Source organism: Pseudorca crassidens, chromosome 20, assembly GCF_039906515.1.
Source record: "Pseudorca crassidens isolate mPseCra1 chromosome 20, mPseCra1.hap1, whole genome shotgun sequence".
Taxonomy (NCBI): Eukaryota; Metazoa; Chordata; class Mammalia; order Artiodactyla; family Delphinidae; genus Pseudorca; species Pseudorca crassidens.
In genome coordinates, this window is record NC_090315.1 from 2,177,467 (window position 1) to 2,196,617 (window position 19,151).

The 19,151-nt window shown below is 48.1% G+C and overlaps 1 protein-coding gene and 1 pseudogene across 1 annotated transcript; both read right to left on the reverse strand.

Moving 5' to 3' along the window:
• Positions 1 to 5,233: 5,233 nt before the first annotated feature.
• Positions 5,234 to 5,941, reverse strand: LOC137215659 (protein S100-A11 pseudogene; annotated as a pseudogene).
• Positions 5,942 to 6,096: 155 nt separating this feature from the next.
• On the reverse strand, positions 6,097 to 18,148 carry ZNF135 (zinc finger protein 135). The gene is made up of 5 exons (XM_067721132.1): positions 18,072 to 18,148; positions 16,630 to 16,714; positions 11,514 to 11,640; positions 10,709 to 10,804; positions 6,097 to 8,896 (listed from the first exon to the last, which is right to left on the reverse strand). The coding sequence occupies exons 1-5, from the start codon at positions 18,086 to 18,088 to the stop codon at positions 7,182 to 7,184; spliced, it is 2,040 nt and encodes a 679-aa protein (XP_067577233.1). The 5' UTR covers positions 18,089 to 18,148; the 3' UTR covers positions 6,097 to 7,181.
• Positions 18,149 to 19,151: the final 1,003 nt, after the last annotated feature.

Consider the following 19,151-nt stretch of genomic DNA (forward strand, 5'->3'; position numbering starts at 1 on the left):
CAATATCCTGTGATAGACCATAATATGGAAAAAAATATGAAAGGGAAAAAATATATATGTATAACTGAGTCACTTTGCTGTACAGCAGAAATTAACACAACATTGTAAACGAAATATACTTCAATGAAATTTTTTCAAAAGTTATTAACTGTTAGGGAAATGCAAATTAAAAGCACAGCGAAATGTCACTACACATCTATCAGAAAGGCTAAAAAACAATAACACCAAACACTGGTAAGGATGTGGAGAAACAGGTGCACACATACATTGCTGGTGGAAATGTAAACTGGTCCAACTACTCTGGAAAAGAGTGGTAGTTTCTTTTAATACTAAACATGTGCTTACCTTGTAACCCAGCAATTGCACTCTTGGGCATTTACCCCAGAAAAATGAAGACTAACAAAGGTTCACACAAAAACCTGTACACAAATGTTTACAGCAGCCTTATGTGTAATAGCAAAATTTTGGAAACAACCCAAATGTCCTTCAGTGATGAATGTTTAAACAAACTGCGGTATATCCTTAGCATCAATGCTACTTAGCAATAAAAAGGAATGAACTGAATGGATCTTAAAAGAACTATGTTTGGTGGAAAAAAGCCAATCTCTAAAGTCCACATACTCTATGATTCTGTTTATATGACGTTCTGAAAAATGCAAAACTATACTGGGGAAAACAGATCAGTAGTTGCGAGGGTTACGAGTGGGGGAGAAGGTCACCAGGAAGGAGGTTTTTCTTTAATTTTTTATTGGCATATAGTTGATTTACAATGTTGTGTGTACAGCTAAGTGATTCAGTTATACATATACATATATCCATTCTTTTTTATTTTATTTATTTATTTTAAAAATCTTATTTATTTATTTTTGGCCGTGTTGGGTCTTCATTGCTGTGAGCAGGCTTTCTCTAGTTGTGGTGAGCAGGGCCTACTCTTCGTTGTGGTGCGCGGGCTTCTCATTGCAGTGGCTTCTCTTGTTGCGGAACACGGGTTCTAGGCACACGGGCTTCAGTAGTTGTGGCACGTGGGCTCAGTAGTTGTGGCTCATGGGCTTAGTTGCTCCACGGCATGTGGGATCTTCCCGGACCAGGGATCAAACCCGTGTCCCCTGCATTGGCAGGCGGATTCTTAAACACTGCGCACCAGGGAAGTCCTATCCATTCTTTTTTAGATCCTTTCCCATATAGGTTATTACAGAATATTGAGTATAGTTCCCTGTGCTATACAGTAGATCCTTGTTGCTTATCTATTTTATATATAGTAGTGTGTATATGTTAATCCCCAAACTCCTAATTTATCCCTTCCCCCCAACGTTTCCCCTTTGGTAACCACAAGTTTGTTTCGAATTCTGTGAATCTGTTTGTTTTGTAAATAAGTTCATTTGTATCATTTTATTTATTTGTTTGTTTAAAAATATTTACTTATTTGGTTTGCCAGGTCTTAGTTGTGGCAGGCGGGCACCTCAGTTGTGACACGTGTGCTCCTTAGTTGTGGCATGCAAACTCTTAGTTGCGGCATACATGTGGGGTCTAGTTCCCTGATCAGGGATCAAACCCAGGCCTCCTACATTGGGAGCGTGGGTCTTAACCACTGCGCCACCAGGAAAGTCCCTGTATATTTTTTTTTTAGATTCCACATATAAGTGGTATCATATGATATTTGTCTTTCTCTGACTTACTTTACTTAGTATGATAATCTCCAGGTCCATCCACGTTGCTGCAATGGCGTTATTTCATTCTTTTTCATGGCTGAGTAATATTCCATTGTATACATGTACCACATCTTATCCACTCCTCTGTCGATGTACATTTAGGTTGCTTCCATGTCTTGGCTGTTGTAAACAGCGCTGCAGTGAACATTGTGGTGCATATATCCTTTCGAACCATATTTTTCTCCGGATATAAGCCCAGGAGTGGGATTGCTGGATCATATGATAGCACTGTTTTTAGTTTTTTAAGCAACCTCCATACTGTTCTCCATAGTGGCTGTACCAATGTACATCCCCACCAACCATGTAGGAGGGTTCCCTTTTCTCCACACCCTCTCCAGCATTTATAGTTTGTAGACTTTTTGATGATGGCCATTCTAACTGGTGTGAGGTGATACCTCGTTGTAGTTTTGATTTGCATTTCTCTAGTAATTAGTGATGTTGAGCCTCTTTTCATGTGCTTTTGGCTATCTGTATGTCTTCAGGAAGGAGATTTTGGTGCAATGGATCTATTCTTTGTTCTGATTGTGTTGGCGGTTATATAAGTTAAAATTCATGGAACCGAATACCGGAAAATGAGAGTATTGTTGTGTATATGTAAAATAAACTGTTCAGAGAAACATTTTTTAAAAAATCAGCTTGCACAAAATTACAGCCTCATAAACTGCCCTCTAGAAAATTCTGGAATGGGAAGCAGCATCCTGACCCTGGCCCTGTCTATCGGAGTGGTGACACCTATTTGGGGTTTTGGAGGACATCACTCACCCGTCGCTTCTCCTACGTTTTCCTCCGTTTCAGCGGCTCCTGAAGCCCCCAGCATAGCTAGTCTTCAAATTCTGTCAATTCCCTGGATATGCAGAATGCTTTTTTTTGCCCCCACATCCCTGTCTCTCAGTGTCCCCACCTCTATTTCTTTTTCTTTTTTTAAAAAAAAATAAATTTATTTTTATTTATTTATTTTTGGCAGCATTGTGTCTACGTTGCTGTGTGCGAGCTTTCTCTAGTTGCGGCTCGCGGGCTTCTCATTGCAGTGGCTTCTCTTGTGGCGGAGCACAGGCTCTAGGCGCACGGGCTTCAGTAGTTGTGGTGCACGGGCTTAGTTGCTCCGTGGCATGTGGGATCTTCCCAGACCAGGGCTCGAACCCGTGTCCCCTGCATTGGCAGGCGGATTCTTAATCACTGCACCACCAGGGAAGTCCCTCACCTCTATTTCTAAGGCTGTGGGTCTCTCTGTCTCTGTTGTGTTTCTTGAGTATCCTGAGTGAGGGATCAGTCCAGATTCATTGGGCCTGTCGCTCACACGACTGAGAAGTCCCTCTTTGGGAGGAAGAATTAAAAATTACTAAGATAAAATGAGGTGTTAGGCTTTGGAAGGGGTGCAATAGAGTGAAGGACCTTGGAGTTTCAGCTTCATTTACTTCATGGCCAATCCATGAAACCCGATCCTCAAAACATAATGTAACTCAGGCCTCTCTCAACCAGTGAGCACGTGAGTTTATAGAAAGGACAGTTTCCAGAAGTCTCAGTGAAACAACCAGCTCTCCAGCTCCAGCCTCTGGCCGACAAAAACTGTCTCTTGAGAGTTGGGCTCCTGAGAGGCCACACACAAACTGAGGCATTTCTTAGGGTAACCCTCCCAGGCTTCCCAGAAGTGTAGGGAAAGGGGCGTGGCTTCTGCAATAGGAGGTTCTGGTTTCCTGTAGTGGAGACTGCTCTGAGAGGGAGACTCTGGGACAGATAAATCTAATCCTTCCCAGGTTCTTACCAAGTTTCTTCTCAATGGTTCATATCCCTGCACCTTTGGATGGGAGTTAAGCACAGACCCATTTTCCCTAATGCCTGACCCAACCCAGCTTACCCTGAGGTTAACAAGTGGGGACATCTGGCGATATTTTTGTCCCTCTGTAGAATAAATCATCCATTTGTGTGCTTTACCATGTGTTGGGCAGGGTGGTGATGGAAGAAGAACAGCAAACAAATTCTAAATTTCTTTTATTAGGTTTGTTTTTGTAGTGGTTTGAGAAAAGCAACTCTGAAACTATTTTACAAGTATTTTAGAATTCAGCAAATTAGTATGTTTATTTTAATGGTCTTAGCATTCTCGCTATTGAAGAGGGACATAAAAATACGGGGAGTCACAGATTGGAATGGGAGGTATTTCTGTGTATGTATATGCACCCATATACCTTTTTGTGTGTATCTATGTAAGTGTTTATACATGCGCCTTTATTTCCTAGCTCAGCAGTAGACAACCTAGTAGCAGTGAGCACACCTGGCACTCAGATTTGGTCCTGAATAGCATCCCCTACTAATATGAACCAGTTCTTTGGACCTGCAGAAATATGGCTGATTTCGGGGCTGATTTCAGGGTAGAAACAAGATGAGTTTATAACATCTTATACGAAAATGATGAAGGCATGTCACAGGGATGGCAGGAACTTTCCTGAAGGGACTATTATTGGCCACATCTGGGACAACATGAGCACCAAAAAACCTAAGGACAGCAGTAAGTCATAAAACAGGTGTTCACCAAGGCATCAGGGCAAACCTCTCTGAAAAAGCCAACAAACCACAAGTGCAGAGGCTCCTAATGTGAGACCCCTCCCACCTCCCAATCCACCACACAATAATGCAGGTGTTATTATCTCTGGCCAATCTTCACCTTGTCTCCTTCTCTCTATTCTGACTAACTTTGATGCTGCTCTTCCCAGCACATCTAATTTCCTTGAGGACAAGAAGCTACACAAGGATAGAAGCACAGGGAAAGGGAAGAGGATACATGTAATAAAGGGAGGGAGGACAGAACACCTGACCAAAGGACCAAGGCTATTGAGCTGCCTTGTCCTGTACAGCCACTTGCTGGCTACATGTGGCAAATGAGCACTTGAAATGTGGCTACAGCAAATTAAAATGTACTGTAAATGTAAAACACACACTGGATTTCAAAGACATAGTATAAAAAGAAAGCAAAATATCTCAATTGTGATTTTTTTATATAAACAACATGTCAAAGTGGTAACATTTGGGATATATAGGGACAAATAGTAAATTAATTTCACCTGTTTCTTCTTTTTAAATGGGACTGCTACAATATATTTAAAATTTACCGATGGGGCTTACACGTTGTGTCTATTGGAGAGTGCTGCTATGCACTACCTACTGATTTTCTTAAGTGTTTTTTTTTCACTCTCATAGTTCTTTATTCACTTATTGTTTCCCCCACACACACTAGAAGGTAACCTCGGTGAAGGCAGGACCTTGTCTGTCTTGCTGTATCCTCAGAGTGTATGACAGTGCCTGTAGTAGGGGTGTATAGACATTTAATGAGTGAACAATAAGTGACGTCTCTCCATCAGTTTGAATAATTTAGAGATGATTATGTTGGTATCATTAGTCATGATTATGTATACACCCAAGGTGCATTTTTACTATTTACTTTGCAACTTCTGGTTACTGTTTCCATCAATCTAATTTATATTCCTCCCAGTCATCTCCCTCCCTTGCACACATTTACTGACTCTCCAGTGTGTGCTTTAAAAAACAATATTGTTTTATTACTACCAGCAGAAGTGGCCTGCATGGGGTGGTGGGTGTGCCTGGCTCAGGGTATGTGTGGGCTGTGAGGGGTAGATGATAATTGGGAGGCTGAAGGAAAGGGAGTGGGGCTGCAGGCCAGGCCCAAAGGCTCCTCTGATTTACCTCTGGGAAGAGGTAGACTTAATAAAGGAGTCATGGCAAGCTACGGCCAGGCCGCCAATACGATTAAGAAATTCTTGGAAATCTAGCTGCCCATCAGAGTCGAGGTCCAGTTTCTTCATCATGAAGTCAAGGGCACTAGGGTCCTTCTGCTTCTTTGTGAAGGCACCCAGCTCTGTATTCATGAAGATAAGGAACTCGGCCTTGGAGAGTTTGCTGTTGTTACCGTCCCTTCCAGCATGCTTTTGGAAAACAGCAATCAGAAACTCAATGCACCGTTCAGTCTCTGTAGGGCTGGATATTTTTACCATGTTCAGAGAGGAGCGAGGCACGGGGCTGCGAGCGGGGAGCGGCACGGCAAGCCATGATTTTCTCACATGGTTTTTAAATGACTGAAATTAAGTCCAAAAAAGAGGGGGCATTCCACAAGCATACTGAGGAACAGTATTGGAAGACTATTTGCAACATGGTTTCCCCAAGGGAGAAATTTCAAGTTAACTGGAAGCTTATATCCTAGCACTGTGATTAGAAAAGTCAAACCGATTGTTATAACCCTAACTGATGGTTAGTGACAAAAACCAGCCAATGCAATTTACATATGGGTTCTAGTGAGGGTGACAAGTCACTGTTTAAGGATCACGGTTGTCAGGGTGACTGCTGTTAGTGGATTCAGGGTTCAGTGAAATACTATAGACTGCCTTCAAGTTAAATTTTATAAAAACAAAAGCTTATTAAACACCAGGATAAAGAATCAATGAAAAAACAACAGTTCAAAAGATTAACTTGTACATTTCTCAAGAGATAAATCTTGCAAAACGTAAGGTTCCAACGTGGGTGTGCTCTTGCTCATAAGATGGTGGCTTAACAAAGAAAAAATCTTCCTCTTTTTGTGAAACAGCAACATCTGCATTTCTAATGCCTGTGAGTCCTGTAGAAAAATTTATAGCAAGAACAGAGCAGCAAAAGCCATCTCAGAATCTGCAAGACTCCATGGAAGTGGCTTTACCTTTCAAGTCTTCCTATACAAATCTTTTCAATTCCATTGCATATAAAGATTAACTTATTGCAATATAATGCATATAACTACTTTAAAATCTGTTTATAGTACATGGATACTTTGTCATATGGCATTCACATCTGTGAGGCTGGTGGCCATGTACCTTGACCAAAGAATTTACACAAATCAGAAAATTTTGTACTGAGACAGCTGAATATTCATGGTGATTCCATAAAGTGCCACTCTCATGTCTGGAACACTCTGCCATATTGTTTTTAGGGAATATCAGAGTCAAGTTGCACCATTCATAAGCAACCCCTGCCAAGGATGTAATGTACAATAATGATAAATTCTGACTGCGTTTGGTTCTTTTATATGAAAGGCATTCGCTGAGTTTGTCACCACTTTGAAAATCTCTGGTTTGGAATATGGTGAATCCTTAGAAGCCACCCCAGATCCACATTTTTTTCCATTTCTCTTTTGTAGGTTCTATAATGAAGCATTAGTGGCCACTCATGGCTGAAAGTCCTCAACAGTGATTAACTCCACACTTCCCTACTGTCTGGATGATCTGATATCCCGGGATGGATGACCCAGAGCTAGGTATTCCCACAATCATTTCCATAAATATGAACTCTCTGTGGGGGTGTAAGGAGTTTGCTGAGCATGAAGGCTTGTGTATAACGTTTGTGTTGTTTCTCAGGACTATGACTGGGTCAAATCTAGTAAGCAATGCGCTATAGCTTCAGGCTTTGCTGGGTCCCAGAACATGTGGAGTGGGTCTACCCAGCATGAGTTCTCTGGTGCTTGGTAAGGGAGGAGCTGTGTGTGAAGGCTTTCCCGCAGTCCCTGCACTCATATGGCTTCTCTCCTGTGTGGATCCTCCGGTGCTGAGTGAGGTGGGTGCTCTGCCTGAAGGATTTTCCACAATCCTGGCACTCGTAGGGCTTTTCCCCAGTGTGTGTCCTCTCGTGCTGGCTGAGCGATGAGCTGTGGCTGAAGGATTTTCCACATTCGTTGCACCCATAGGGTTTCTCCTTGGTGTGAATCCTCTGGTGTTCTATGAGGAGGGAGCTCTGGCTGAAGGCCCTGCCACACTCATTACACTCATAGGGCTTCTCTCCCGTGTGGATCCTCTGGTGTTGAATGAGTGGCGCAAGCTGGCTGAAGGCTCTGCCACACTCGTTACACTCATAGGGCTTCTCCCCGGTGTGGATCCGCTGGTGTTTGGTCAGGGACGAGCTGTGGCTGAAGGCCTTCCCGCACTCACTACATTCATAGGGCTTCTCCCCGGTGTGGATTCTCTGGTGCTGAGTGAGGTGTGTGCTCTGCCGGAAGGCCTTCCCGCACTGACTGCACGAGTAGGGCTTCTCACCCGTGTGTGTCCGCTCATGCTGGCTAAGCGACGAGCTGTGACTGAAGGTTTTCCCACACTCGTTGCACCCGTAGGGCTTCTCTCCTGTGTGGATCCTCCGATGCTCAGTCAGAAGCGTGCTCTGGCTGAAGGCCTTCCCGCACTCACTGCACTCGTAGGGCCGCTCGCCTGTGTGTGTCCTCTGATGCTGAATCAGTGGTGTGATCTGGGTGAAGGCTTTTCCACATGCCTGGCACTCGTAGGGCTTCTCCCCCGTGTGGATCCGCTGGTGTTTGGTCAGGGACGAGCTGTGGCTGAAGGCCTTGCTGCATTCTCCACACTGGTAGGGCTTCTCCCCGGTGTGGATTCGCAGGTGCTGGGTGAGGTGGATGCTCTGCCGGAAGGCCTTCCCGCACTGACTGCATGTGTAGGGCTTCTCACCTGTGTGCGTCCGCTCATGTTGGCTGAAGGAGGACCTAAAACTAAAGGATTTCCCACATTCACTGCACTCGTAGGGCTTCTCACCTGTATGAGTTCTCTGGTGCTGGATCAGTGGGGCAATTTGGTTGAAGGTCCTCCCGCACTGAGTGCACTTATAAGGCTTCTCACCAGTGTGGATTCTCTGGTGTTTGGTAAGCGCTGAGCTGTTTCGGAAGCCTTTTCCACATTCGTGACATTCGTAAGGTCTCTCTCCCGTGTGTGTTCGGTGGTGTTCGATGAGTGCTGAGCTGTGACTAAAGGCCTTTCCACATTCCTGACATCTGTAGGGCTTCTCTTTTGCACAGGTTTTCTGTTGAGTATCTGAGTCCAGATCCTCCCTCTTTCCATGTGTTCCCCACACGGGGGGGCCTTGCCTTTTAGGAGTCATTGGTCGAGTTGAGAGATCAGGCCTCAGACTCAAGTTTTCCCCAAACCCATTCCCCTGCTGCTTCTCCTGAGTGGGTGTCTTCACAGGCATGAAGGCAGACTGCACCACAGGGCTATCTGGCCTCTTGTGACCCTGTTCCCAGTGGCCCTCAGCATTTTCACCCTTGGAGTTCCACAGACTTTCCCACAGGAACGTTTCTACCAGAGCATTATTGGGTATTTCTTCAGTTATGTCTTGCTTCACAGTTGATAGTTTGGTTTGTCTAGTTTCAAAGTCTAAAAGAAACAGAAAAATGGAAATGTCCCTTAATCCCAGTTCTGGGGGAAGAGTTTGTGGTGGCTGGGTGGGTGGATGAAAGAATAAAACTGATGGTTTTGAAAGGTCCAAGGCACAGGTGGCTTTGTCCATTAAAAAAAATAGAGTTTTGCAAATCAGAGAAGCAACAGGAGAGGGAGGAGAAGCACAGAGAATAACCAGGGGTGGGGGACTTGGTGTAGGGGTTTTCAGGGGGAGCACAGAGAATGAGGGTGGGAGACGGTGCTGAGGAGAGAGTTAGAATTCAGGGAAACTGCTGACAGATGCCCTGGGCCTGGAGTACTGCCAGCCCAGAGCAGAGCTCAATGGGCACGCTGAATGAACAAACAGATACATTTGCTCGTCCTCCTCCTTCATTTTGGCCCTCTCTGCACAGCCATGGCTTCGGTGTCCCCACCCTGACACCGAACTGGCCTAAAGGTGTGACATGGGCACCGTTCCCATTTATGTTACACTCTAGTGAAAAGCTAAAAATAAAAAAGGCCAAGCCAGATGTGGTTGGCAGAACAGTGGCTCCCAAATATATACACATCCTAATCTCTGGACGCTTTGAATCTATGCTTACCTTACATGTCAAGGAGGAATTAGGCCGCTCATAATTTGACATTAGCAGTCATCTGTGATTACCCTCATTGGCTTATCAGGGTGGGCCCAATGTAATCAAAAGAGTTCTTCAGTGTGAAAGAGAGAGGCAGGAGGGACATGATGTGAGAAGGCTTGACCAGCCATTGCTGACTTTGAAGATGGATAAGGCCTTGTGTCAAGGAATGTGGGCAGTCTCTAGAAGCTGGACAATGAAAGGAAACGGATTTTCCCCAAACCCTCCAGAAGAAACACTGCCCTGCTGACACTGTACTGTAGCCAAGGGAGACCCATTTTGGACTTCTGACCTCTAGAACTGTAAGGTAATTTGTGTTGCTTCAAGCCACTAAGTTTGTGGTAATTTGTCACAGCACCAATCCGAAGCTGATATAACTAAGTAAGGACTGGTTATTATTCGAGGCTAGGGAGACCCTGTTATAACCCCCCCACACACACACTGGCCCATCCCTTATTAGGCCCTGGTGATGGGCCACTGCTTACATAGGTCAGGGCCTGTCGCCAGAGGGCCAGGACATTCCCACTCCCAACAGACTTGCCTGCTGGCCTCAGGAGCTGGACAAGAGGTATGAAGAGCAGAACTACCCAGCCAACCTACAGGCACATGGAAGAGCCCAGCCTGGATCCACCAGCACACAGATGCATGAGTCATAAGTGATTCTTTGGTTTAAACCACTGAGGCTGGAGTGTTTGTTACATGGCAAGAGCTGGCTGTTGCACTGCCTTGGTGGCCTTGTGCTTGCTGTTTCCTCTGCCTGGAGTTCTGTCCTCCCAGATTGTCTCATGGTCACATTGTTCTCATGGTTTAGCCTTCAGCTCACACACCACCTCCTTGGAGAGGCTAGCCCTCATCTCTCTGCTCAGTCCTCACCCCAATCCTAGTCTCTACCTCATCCCCTGCTTCCATTTCTCAGCATTCATCATAACCTGTAATCATCTTGTTCACTGTTATTATTATTATTTTAGCTATTTATCATGTGCTCCTCTCCCTCACCAAAAATGTAAATTCAGTGAAGATGGGAACTTGGTCTCACTCACAGCAAAATGGATGCTTGGTGAATGTTCCCTGAAAGACTGAGTAGTTAATTTGCTCTGAAGAATCAGGGCAGAAATGGAGAGAGAACCTGGGGGGTGAATGGGTTCCTCCCAGACCTGCAGGGTTTTCATCTCACCTGTGCACACACCTCGGGGGGCTCCCTTGTCCACCACCCACAGCTCCGCCTCGTGCTCCAACAGGGAGATGACGTCCGGCTTTGGGAGCCAGTGTCCTGCTCAGGGAGAAACCCATGGAGTGAGCATCTGTGTCCCAGGACCCTCCCCACCCCTCTGCCCACTCCACCCTCAGTCTTCCGGGACCCAAGTGGCTGGTGTTCCAGGAGGCCATGGTGTGGTAACAGCCTCTGACATTCCTTAGGGACCTCCTCCCCTCACTCAGTCCCTGACCCCATCCTTGGCCCCGGTGTGGCCAATCAGAGCTCTGCTTCATCCCGTGCCTGCTGGCAACAACGACCAGGCTGGAGGGGACCTGGCTGCCAAACCAAGACAACCCAGGGGCCTTCTATGGGTGCCCGGGACACAGAGCCTGCCTCTTCTGCTGGTCTCAAACCTGGGAGAGGCACCCTCTCAGCTGTCTTGTCACCTTCAGAGGGCCCCGTCTGCGAATGGAGGCAGAAAGGGGTATGGGGGCGGGCAGCAGAGGGGTCCCGACAGCACCATAGGAAGATCCAGGTCTACCTGGGGTTCTGTGGTCATGGGACCCGGTATGTCCCTCTTACCCCATGACTTTCTGCTTCTGGCATTGTTAGCTAGGGTCTGTCATTTGCAACCAAAACATCCTAATTGACATTCCCTGCACTGAAACAGGTCCCTGAAGGCCAGGTATTTGCTTTTATGGCCTAGATCTACTCCCACTTTTATCCCAGGAAAATTAGAATCTGTACTGTAGGCAGACCATCAGGGGCACGGGGGTGGCCTCACCCACAGAGGCAAGGAGCCCAAAGGTCTCCAGCATCACATCTCGGTACAGGGTCCTCTGGGCTGGCTCCAGCTGTCCCCACTCCTCCCAGGTGAACTCCACGACCACGTCCTCAAAAGTCACTTGCTCCTGAAACGTCACACGTGAGCGTCCTCAGTGTCCCCGGCGTGGCTGCTAGTGGCAGCATCTGGTGAACGGGGGCCTTGGCCAAGTGGGTGGGAGGGTCTGGGGATTTGGATCAGGTTTTTACTGTGGGGCCTGGGACCCTGCTGGAGAAGAGTCTCTTGAAATGAGAAATGCTGCTGATGCGTCATCAATGAAGGGGAGGATGGTCCTGGCGTGTTGGGTTCACAGGAAGTGTGCTTGCGTGGGTAGCCCCTCCGAGAAGCAGCTGGGTCTGGGCAGCGGGGAAGGAGCATCTGGAAACTGTCAGGTTGGCTCCCTGCCTCACCCTTTGGCCAAAATAACATCCTGATGGGTCCAAGATGCATACATAATGAATGAAACAAAGCCCTCTTTAAGAGATGAGAGGGTCCATGCTGCCACGAGCACATTTTACAGAGACTGGGAAAGCTTAAGTGTCTTGCCCGAAGTTATAAAGCTAGTAAGCAGCAAATCCAAGGATTGAATCTGGGTGACTTTATTAAGAATCTGTTCACGTGTAAATTAAATTCAAGTACATGAAGATCCATGTATATGTAGAAAATCAGTGTGGTAGTGGGAGCATTTCAAAACAATGGACACACCAGGGCAACTGGCCCTCTGTTAGGGGGAAAAATCAGTAGATCCCTACCTCACCATAAATAAAAATAAATTCCAGAAATATTAAAGAGATGAATATAAAAAAGGAAAAAGTTGGAAAAGTATAGGCCATGAATTTAATAAATGGGTGGTAGAGAAAGTCTTCACAAATAAAATATAAAACACTGAAAGTCAGAAAGAAGAAAATGAGTGTGGTAGGCAGAATTGTGTCACTACCATCCCTGGATTACATGGCAAGGAGGAATTAAGATGGCAGATGGTGGGACTTCCCTAGCGGTCCAGTGGTTAAGACTCTGTGCTTCCACTGCAGGCGGTATGGGTTCGATCCCTGGTCGGGGAACTAAGATCCCACATGCCATGGTGCAGCCAAAAAAAAAGATGGTTAGATGGCATTAAGGTTGCTAGTCTGCTGATCTTAAAATAAGGAGATTATCCTGGAATATCCTGGTGAGCCCAGTATAATCACAAGGGTCTTTCAATGGGGAAGAGGCAGAAAAGTCAGCCTCACAGTAATAGTATGTGAGGAAGACTCAAATGGCCAAAGCTGGCTTTGAAGATAGATAAGCTGGAAAAGGCAAGGAAGTGGATTCTCTCTTAGAGCTACCAGAAGGAACACAGCCCTGCTGACACCTTGATTTTAGCCCAGTGAGATGTACTACAGACTTCTGACCTCCAGAACCATAAAATAATAAATTGTGTGGTTTTAAGCCACTAAGTTTGCTAGGATTTGTTACAGAATCGACAGGAAAATAATACATTCAGCAATCAAAATTCATGACTTCTAGATGACAAAGCCTTTACAAGCCACTTCAAGGACCCATGACAGCAGAATGAATATTTGCACCATAAATGGAAGGAGAAGGATGAGTGGCCAGCACATGCAAAGAGCTGACAAATCAGTAAGTAAAAAGCAAACAAGAGGACAGAGAGTCTGGGCCTTCTGAGAAGAGGATGGCTTAGTACCCAGGCATGGATTACTTTCACAATTGGCAGGTTTTTAAAAATACATACACTTGTTACGCCAGCAATTCCACTTCCCCTCCATCTCCCCCTTCCCCCAAGAACCTTGCTCCCCTGCTGCAACGTCATAACAGGCAACTGGTAATGGCCTCGATGCCCATAGTGGCAGAGCAGCCAAAGTCAGGTTCTGGAAAATCTGCAGCCAAGCATAAGATGGGGGGCACTAATAGGCACAGCTGGGGAACGACCTTCCAGATGGAAAAATCCTGGATGGTGGGACGTTGCCAGCCCAGTGCCATTTATGTAAAAGGAAACAAAGCTCTAATTCTAATATTTGTCTGAAAATGTGTACATAAACACAGGAAAATGAGGCATGTGGAAGTGACAGCAGTGGCAGCTTTAGATGGAAGCCTGGGAGATGGGGCTGAGGAGCAAGGGGGACTTTATAAGTGCTGCTTGACATTTTTATAACGAGAATATCATTATGGGATATTATTTATTAAAAAAATAAATAAGCCAATTCATCAACCTAGGAATCACTATGAAACGTATCATGGTTTTGATACATTAAGAACTTTAAACTTGTGAACCTTAAAAACAAAATTCAGAGCAAACAGATAGATGGTGCTGAAAGATGCACGTGGATTGCTCACTTAATAACCCCAGGCCACGGGTGATCACATCCAACCACTGTTCACCCAGGGAGGACGCCAACGAAGTCACCCAAAATCACCCAGGGAGAAAGGGCTGAGCCAGGATTTGAACTTGGGTAGTCTGGGTCCAGCGCGTCCCCCTACTGGCCATGTGGCTGAACCACCTCCCTGAAAGACAAGTGAGAGAAAAACACACCCGAGGAGTCAGAATGGAAGTTCTGGGCTGGCAAGGAACTCGCATCCTCCTATCGGTTCCTCCTTGGACAAACAAGGACCCCTGAGATGTCACAGCAGCAGCGACTGAGGGAGGGGCACGAGGGAGCCCCAGAGAGGCTAGGAACTTCCTGTGCCTCAGCTGTACCATCCACTGGTGTCCATACATGCAGTTGCCAGGCTGCACACTCAGACAAATCTATGCTGTGCACAAATGACACCTGAATACACAGAAGAGGGGCTGGGGAGACAAAGAGCCAATGGAGAGTGGCCAGGAAAATGAAATGGGTGGGGGTCTCCAGTGGCAGGACCCCTGAGGACTGTTTCCTAGTCTTCAACTTTGGACATTTAGATAATGGGTTAATAGAACTACCATATGATCCAGCAATCCCACTCCTGGATATATATCTGAAGAAAACAAAAACAGTAATTCCAAAAGACACATGCACCCCAGTGTTCATAGCAGCTAAGTGTCCATCAACAGATGAATGGATAAAGAAGATGTGCCATGCACACACACACACACACACACACACACACACACACACACACACAATGGAATACTACTCAGCCATTAAAAATGAAAATTTGGCATTTGCAATGGCATGGATGTACCTGCAGGATACTATGTTTAGTGAAATAAGTGAGACAGAGAAAGACAAATACTGAGTATTATCTCCTATATGTGGAATCTAAAAAAATAAAGAAATGAATGAATATAATAAAACAAAAACAGACTCATAGATATAGAGAACAAGGCCAGTTTCTTCCATAATCAAGTGGGTAATTTATGATTCTCTTTAAGGCCCATGAGGTTTGGGCACAGACATCCTCCACAAAGGGATTTTCATCTCACAGAAGCAAGCACTATGGATGGCTAGTAGGGGAGATGCAAGGTCTATAGACTTTGGCCATGTGGGTGGGAGTGAGGCACACAAGGTGGCCCACATCCTGGACCCTGGTCTACCAGGCAGAATCTGCCTCTGCTAGAATTTCTCCCACCAGAACTGGGCATCTGGGAGGTGACGCTGTGAAGACCCGGCCCTGGATCCACATGATGGAGATTCAAACTCCAGCACCAGCTGTCTTTTAACTGCACTGTGCCTCCCTGCCCTCATCTGCAAGTTACTGGGAGCTCCCTGAGGGCTGTTGGGAGGAGTGAGGGAATTCACAGGAAGTGTGTACCCTTGGACCGGTGCATAGTGGGTGGTTTACCTGAGGACCCACCGTTCAAACAGCTGTGCTGGGGGGCCTGGGGAGATTTTATTTTCTCTCACCAACCCTCCCTGCTTGCTCCACACCTTCCAAACTCATTAGGTCTCGCTCAGTGGTTATCTGCGGAGTCCTAGGTGCAGGTCACCGTTCAGGCCGTGGAAACAGGACACACAGCCCGCCTCCTGGTGCTTGTATGCTAGTTGCAGGGTCGGGGAGCTGGCAAAAATGAAAACCCCAGGAGAGGCCAGTGCTCTGGAGAAAATGGGGGGATGCTGCTGGGCAGCCACACAGGGATCTGAAGGAGGAGACATGAAGGCAGCAGGATGTGTGCTGGGCACTGGGGACCTCAGGGGGCAGGTGGTCTGCGCCAGGCCAGGGGTCCTGAGCTCACGCCTGCCTCAGCCACTCCCAGTTGCGTGACTTGCCCCTGTGCCTTGATCTCCTCCTCATCCCACCTCGTGGGACTGATGCGGGGGCTGAACAGAGTGATGTGTCCAGCACTGACCAGAGTTCCAAACATTCATTGTTCACCCATTCACTGTACACCTACTGTGTGCCGGGCCTTTGCACGTGGCCAAAATGGCCAGAACTGCTTCCTAAGGCCCCAGGCCCCTGAAGCCGGCCTAGGAGACCTGGTTCTCAGTCTTCCTGCCACACGTGTGCCTGGTCTTCATGTTAGGTGCCTGGCGTGCTCCCACCTCCAGGCCTTTTCTCATGCTGTTCCCTCCACCTGGAACATTCTCCCTATGGGCCCTGGCCTCACCCTGTCCTTTCTTGCAGGTCTGTTTGGGGGCCACTTCCTCAGAGAGGCCTCCTGGGCTGTACTGGTTAATGCCTGGTCCCCAAGTCCACCCTCTTCTGGGCCTCATTTCCCTGCCCAACGCTTGGCAGGTTTACATTCCTCATGTGGTCTGTGAGCCCCCGGGGATGGAGATTTCTGCTCATCTTGTCTGTTCCTCTACCTGGAGTACCTGGAACAGTGCCTGGAATGGTGCCTGCTCATTAGCAGTGCTCAGTACAGGTTGGCCAAGTGACTGGATGAAGAGAGTGAGCTGGGAGAACAGACCTAGAGCCCTGTGTTGAGAAAGTGCCAGACACATCAGTGGGATGGATGAACCATGTCTGCCAGGGTGGCACGGAGCGGGGGGGAATCCAGAAGGTCTTCTCGGAGGTGGTGAGGTAAGAAGTGGAGGAGGACATGGAGCTGATTAAAGCACTTTCCTGGTGAGGGCAGAGGCCCTGAGGGCAGAACGAGCCTGGTGGGGACCACAGGTAGAGCCTGGGAGGCCTGAGAGTGAGGTGGTGGTGTACTCACCGGGTCCCTGGCAGTGAGGAGCCCAGCGGTCATTCCCTCCTCCTTGGGCCTCTTGCAGGAACAGCCAGCTCCTCGGCAGGCAGTTCTAGGGGGAAAGGGGATGTGAGAGACTGGACAAGTGACAGGTAACCAGTAACCCCAGGCCCTGGAAGCCCTGTGTGCAGGTGGAAGGAGCTCAGCACCCAGGCCAAACTCAACAGCAGTGCAACCTCAGCTTGGCATTTCCCGAGCTCCTGCTGTGCACCCAGGTGCTAGTCCAGGCACTGCTGAAGTATGAGCTCAAATTTTCCTTACCCATTCCAGACAGGAAAACTGACCACCAGGTGGGCAAGGAGCACAGTCTGGGTTGCACAGATGATTTCCAGGGTGATGACTTACTGTGACAGAAAGCCAGACAGTATGGGGGTCTTGGGCACTGTATGGTGTGCGTCAGCTTCCCTCTCATAAAATGATGGTGGTGACCCAGGACAGAGCTTATGGGAATTAAAATGTGAAAACGGCTGGAAATGGAGCCCAGCAGGCAGCAGAATACACAGGAAGGCGATTGTTGCTGGGAGGGAAGACTCTTGCTTCAGTCAGCATCTGTTTAGCATCTACTACGTGCACGGCCCAATTCCCAGTGATTTACAAGCCGTTGCCTGGCTGAATGCCTAAAATGAAAGTCAGGCCAAAGGCAGGACGTGTTTCCCTTCTCTCTGTAATGTCCCTTGACGACCCTGCCTATGCACCCCTGATTCTGCCCCATCCAGCTTGTGCTCCGTTGTCTTCATTGCAGTTTCCTGGATGGGAGTTATCTTGTTTAGTGATGTTTTATGGGCTTATCATCATCTCCCTGACTCTCCTGTGGCATCCAGTGTGGAGACAATGTTGGGGGGCTCTAGGATATAAGATGGGCCTGGCACCCAGGACATATAAATACCTGCTTGTTGAATTAATGATGGAGCCTGAATGGTGCCTGGCATGCAGTCGGTGCTCAATAAGATTTTAATACAATGAGTCTGTTTCCTGGGTCCCAGGTGGCTAGGATCAAAATCTGGTGCTTTGGCTCTCCCTCTCTTTCATTCTTTAGACATAAGTCCCTCAGGAAGGTGAAGCTCCAGAGATGACATTGTGGTGGGGCCTCGGTCTTACTCACTCTCCAAACCCTGGACGTCCCGCAAAAAAAGGGAAGGGACGCAGGTCAGGCTGGCTCCAGGCTCTGAAGGGTCCGGCCAGCCAATCTCTTACTATGCTCGCGAAGCCAGAGACTCCAATGCCTTCCACCAAAGCCAGTACCCAACCCCTGCCCCAAGCCCTCCTCTCGAACCCTGAGACCACCCCGCAACCCCCTACCCAAACCGGGCCCCGCCCACTCGGCCCCGCCCATACTACCCCCAGCGACCCGCCCTGGGCCCAAAGCAGCAGAAGAGACGAGACACAGACGCGCGCCGTTAGGTACACACCCGGGCCGGGGCCCCATAGAAGACCTTGGACCCGCTCCCGGCTCGGCCTCCGCAGCCCCTGCCACCCCCAATCTCACTTACCCACCGGACTGTAGGACAAAGGCCACGGCAGCCACCAACCAACCTGCGCCTGCGCAAGACCGCCACGGGCCGCTACTGCGCCTGGGTGGGCGGGCGCCGAACTACATCTCCCAGAGGGCGGCACGTGCACTTCCGTTCGTCTCCCTGGTCGCCCCGCTCCCGCCCGGGGCGAGACTGAGCGGTTCGGACCCCTTTTGCTGCGCTCCATGGAACGGAGGAGGAAGGCTGTACCGCCAAAGGGCCGGGACTGCGCCTGAGCGAAGGGCGCTGAACTACATCTCCCAGAGGGCCACGCGCGGCTCCCTGCGCATCTGTCCCCTCCCGTTGGATTCATTAAGGACAGGAGTTCGAGTCCTGACGCCTGTACCTGTATCACCGTCAAAAATATTCCCTACCCGCTGATGTGTGAGGAGCCTTATGACCGTGGCGCCGGCGCTCAGCGGGTGATTAGCTGGGGGGACTAATTTTGGCAGAGGGTTCAGGAGTGAAAGGGAGCAATCCCTGGGTGGGCTCTCTTGGTAACAGACTCCTTTGTGTTCTCTATTTCTTGCTTAAAGAAAAACTTTAGGGCTTCCCTGGTGGCGCAGTGGTTGAGAGTCCGCCTGCCAATGCAGGGGACACGGGTTCGTGCCCCGGTCCGGGAAGATCCCACATGCCGCGGAGCGGCTGGGCCCGTGAGCCATGGCCGCTGAGCCTGCGCGTCCGGAGCCTGTGCTCCGCAACAGGAGAGGCCACAACAGTGAGAGGCCCGCGTACTGCAAAAAAAAAAAAGAAAGAAAGAAAGAAAAACTTTAGTCCACTGAACCTTCCTGGAGTTTCAAAATGTCTGGCTTGAAGGTTAATGATCGGAGGAGTGAAAGCAAGCAGAGACAAAGAACAGAAATCCAGCTGGAGAACTTGTAACAATTTAAATAATGGATCAGTCATATAGCAGGGACCTTTAGTTCCCTCCTGAAGAACATAGATACCAATGTCAGACTTGCATTCCTAAGTGGTGTT

Bases quoted from the DNA above. Each gene is read 5' to 3' on its own strand.
- ZNF135 (XM_067721132.1), bottom strand. The intron at 11,641-16,629 runs GTGAGTACACCA...GTGACGTTTCAG, and splicing joins TCCTCACTGCCAGGGACCCG to GAGCAAGTGACTTTTGAGGA. The intron at 8,897-10,708 runs GTGAGATGAAAA...TGTTTCTTTTAG, and splicing joins CCCCCGAGGTGTGTGCACAG to ACTTTGAAACTAGACAAACC.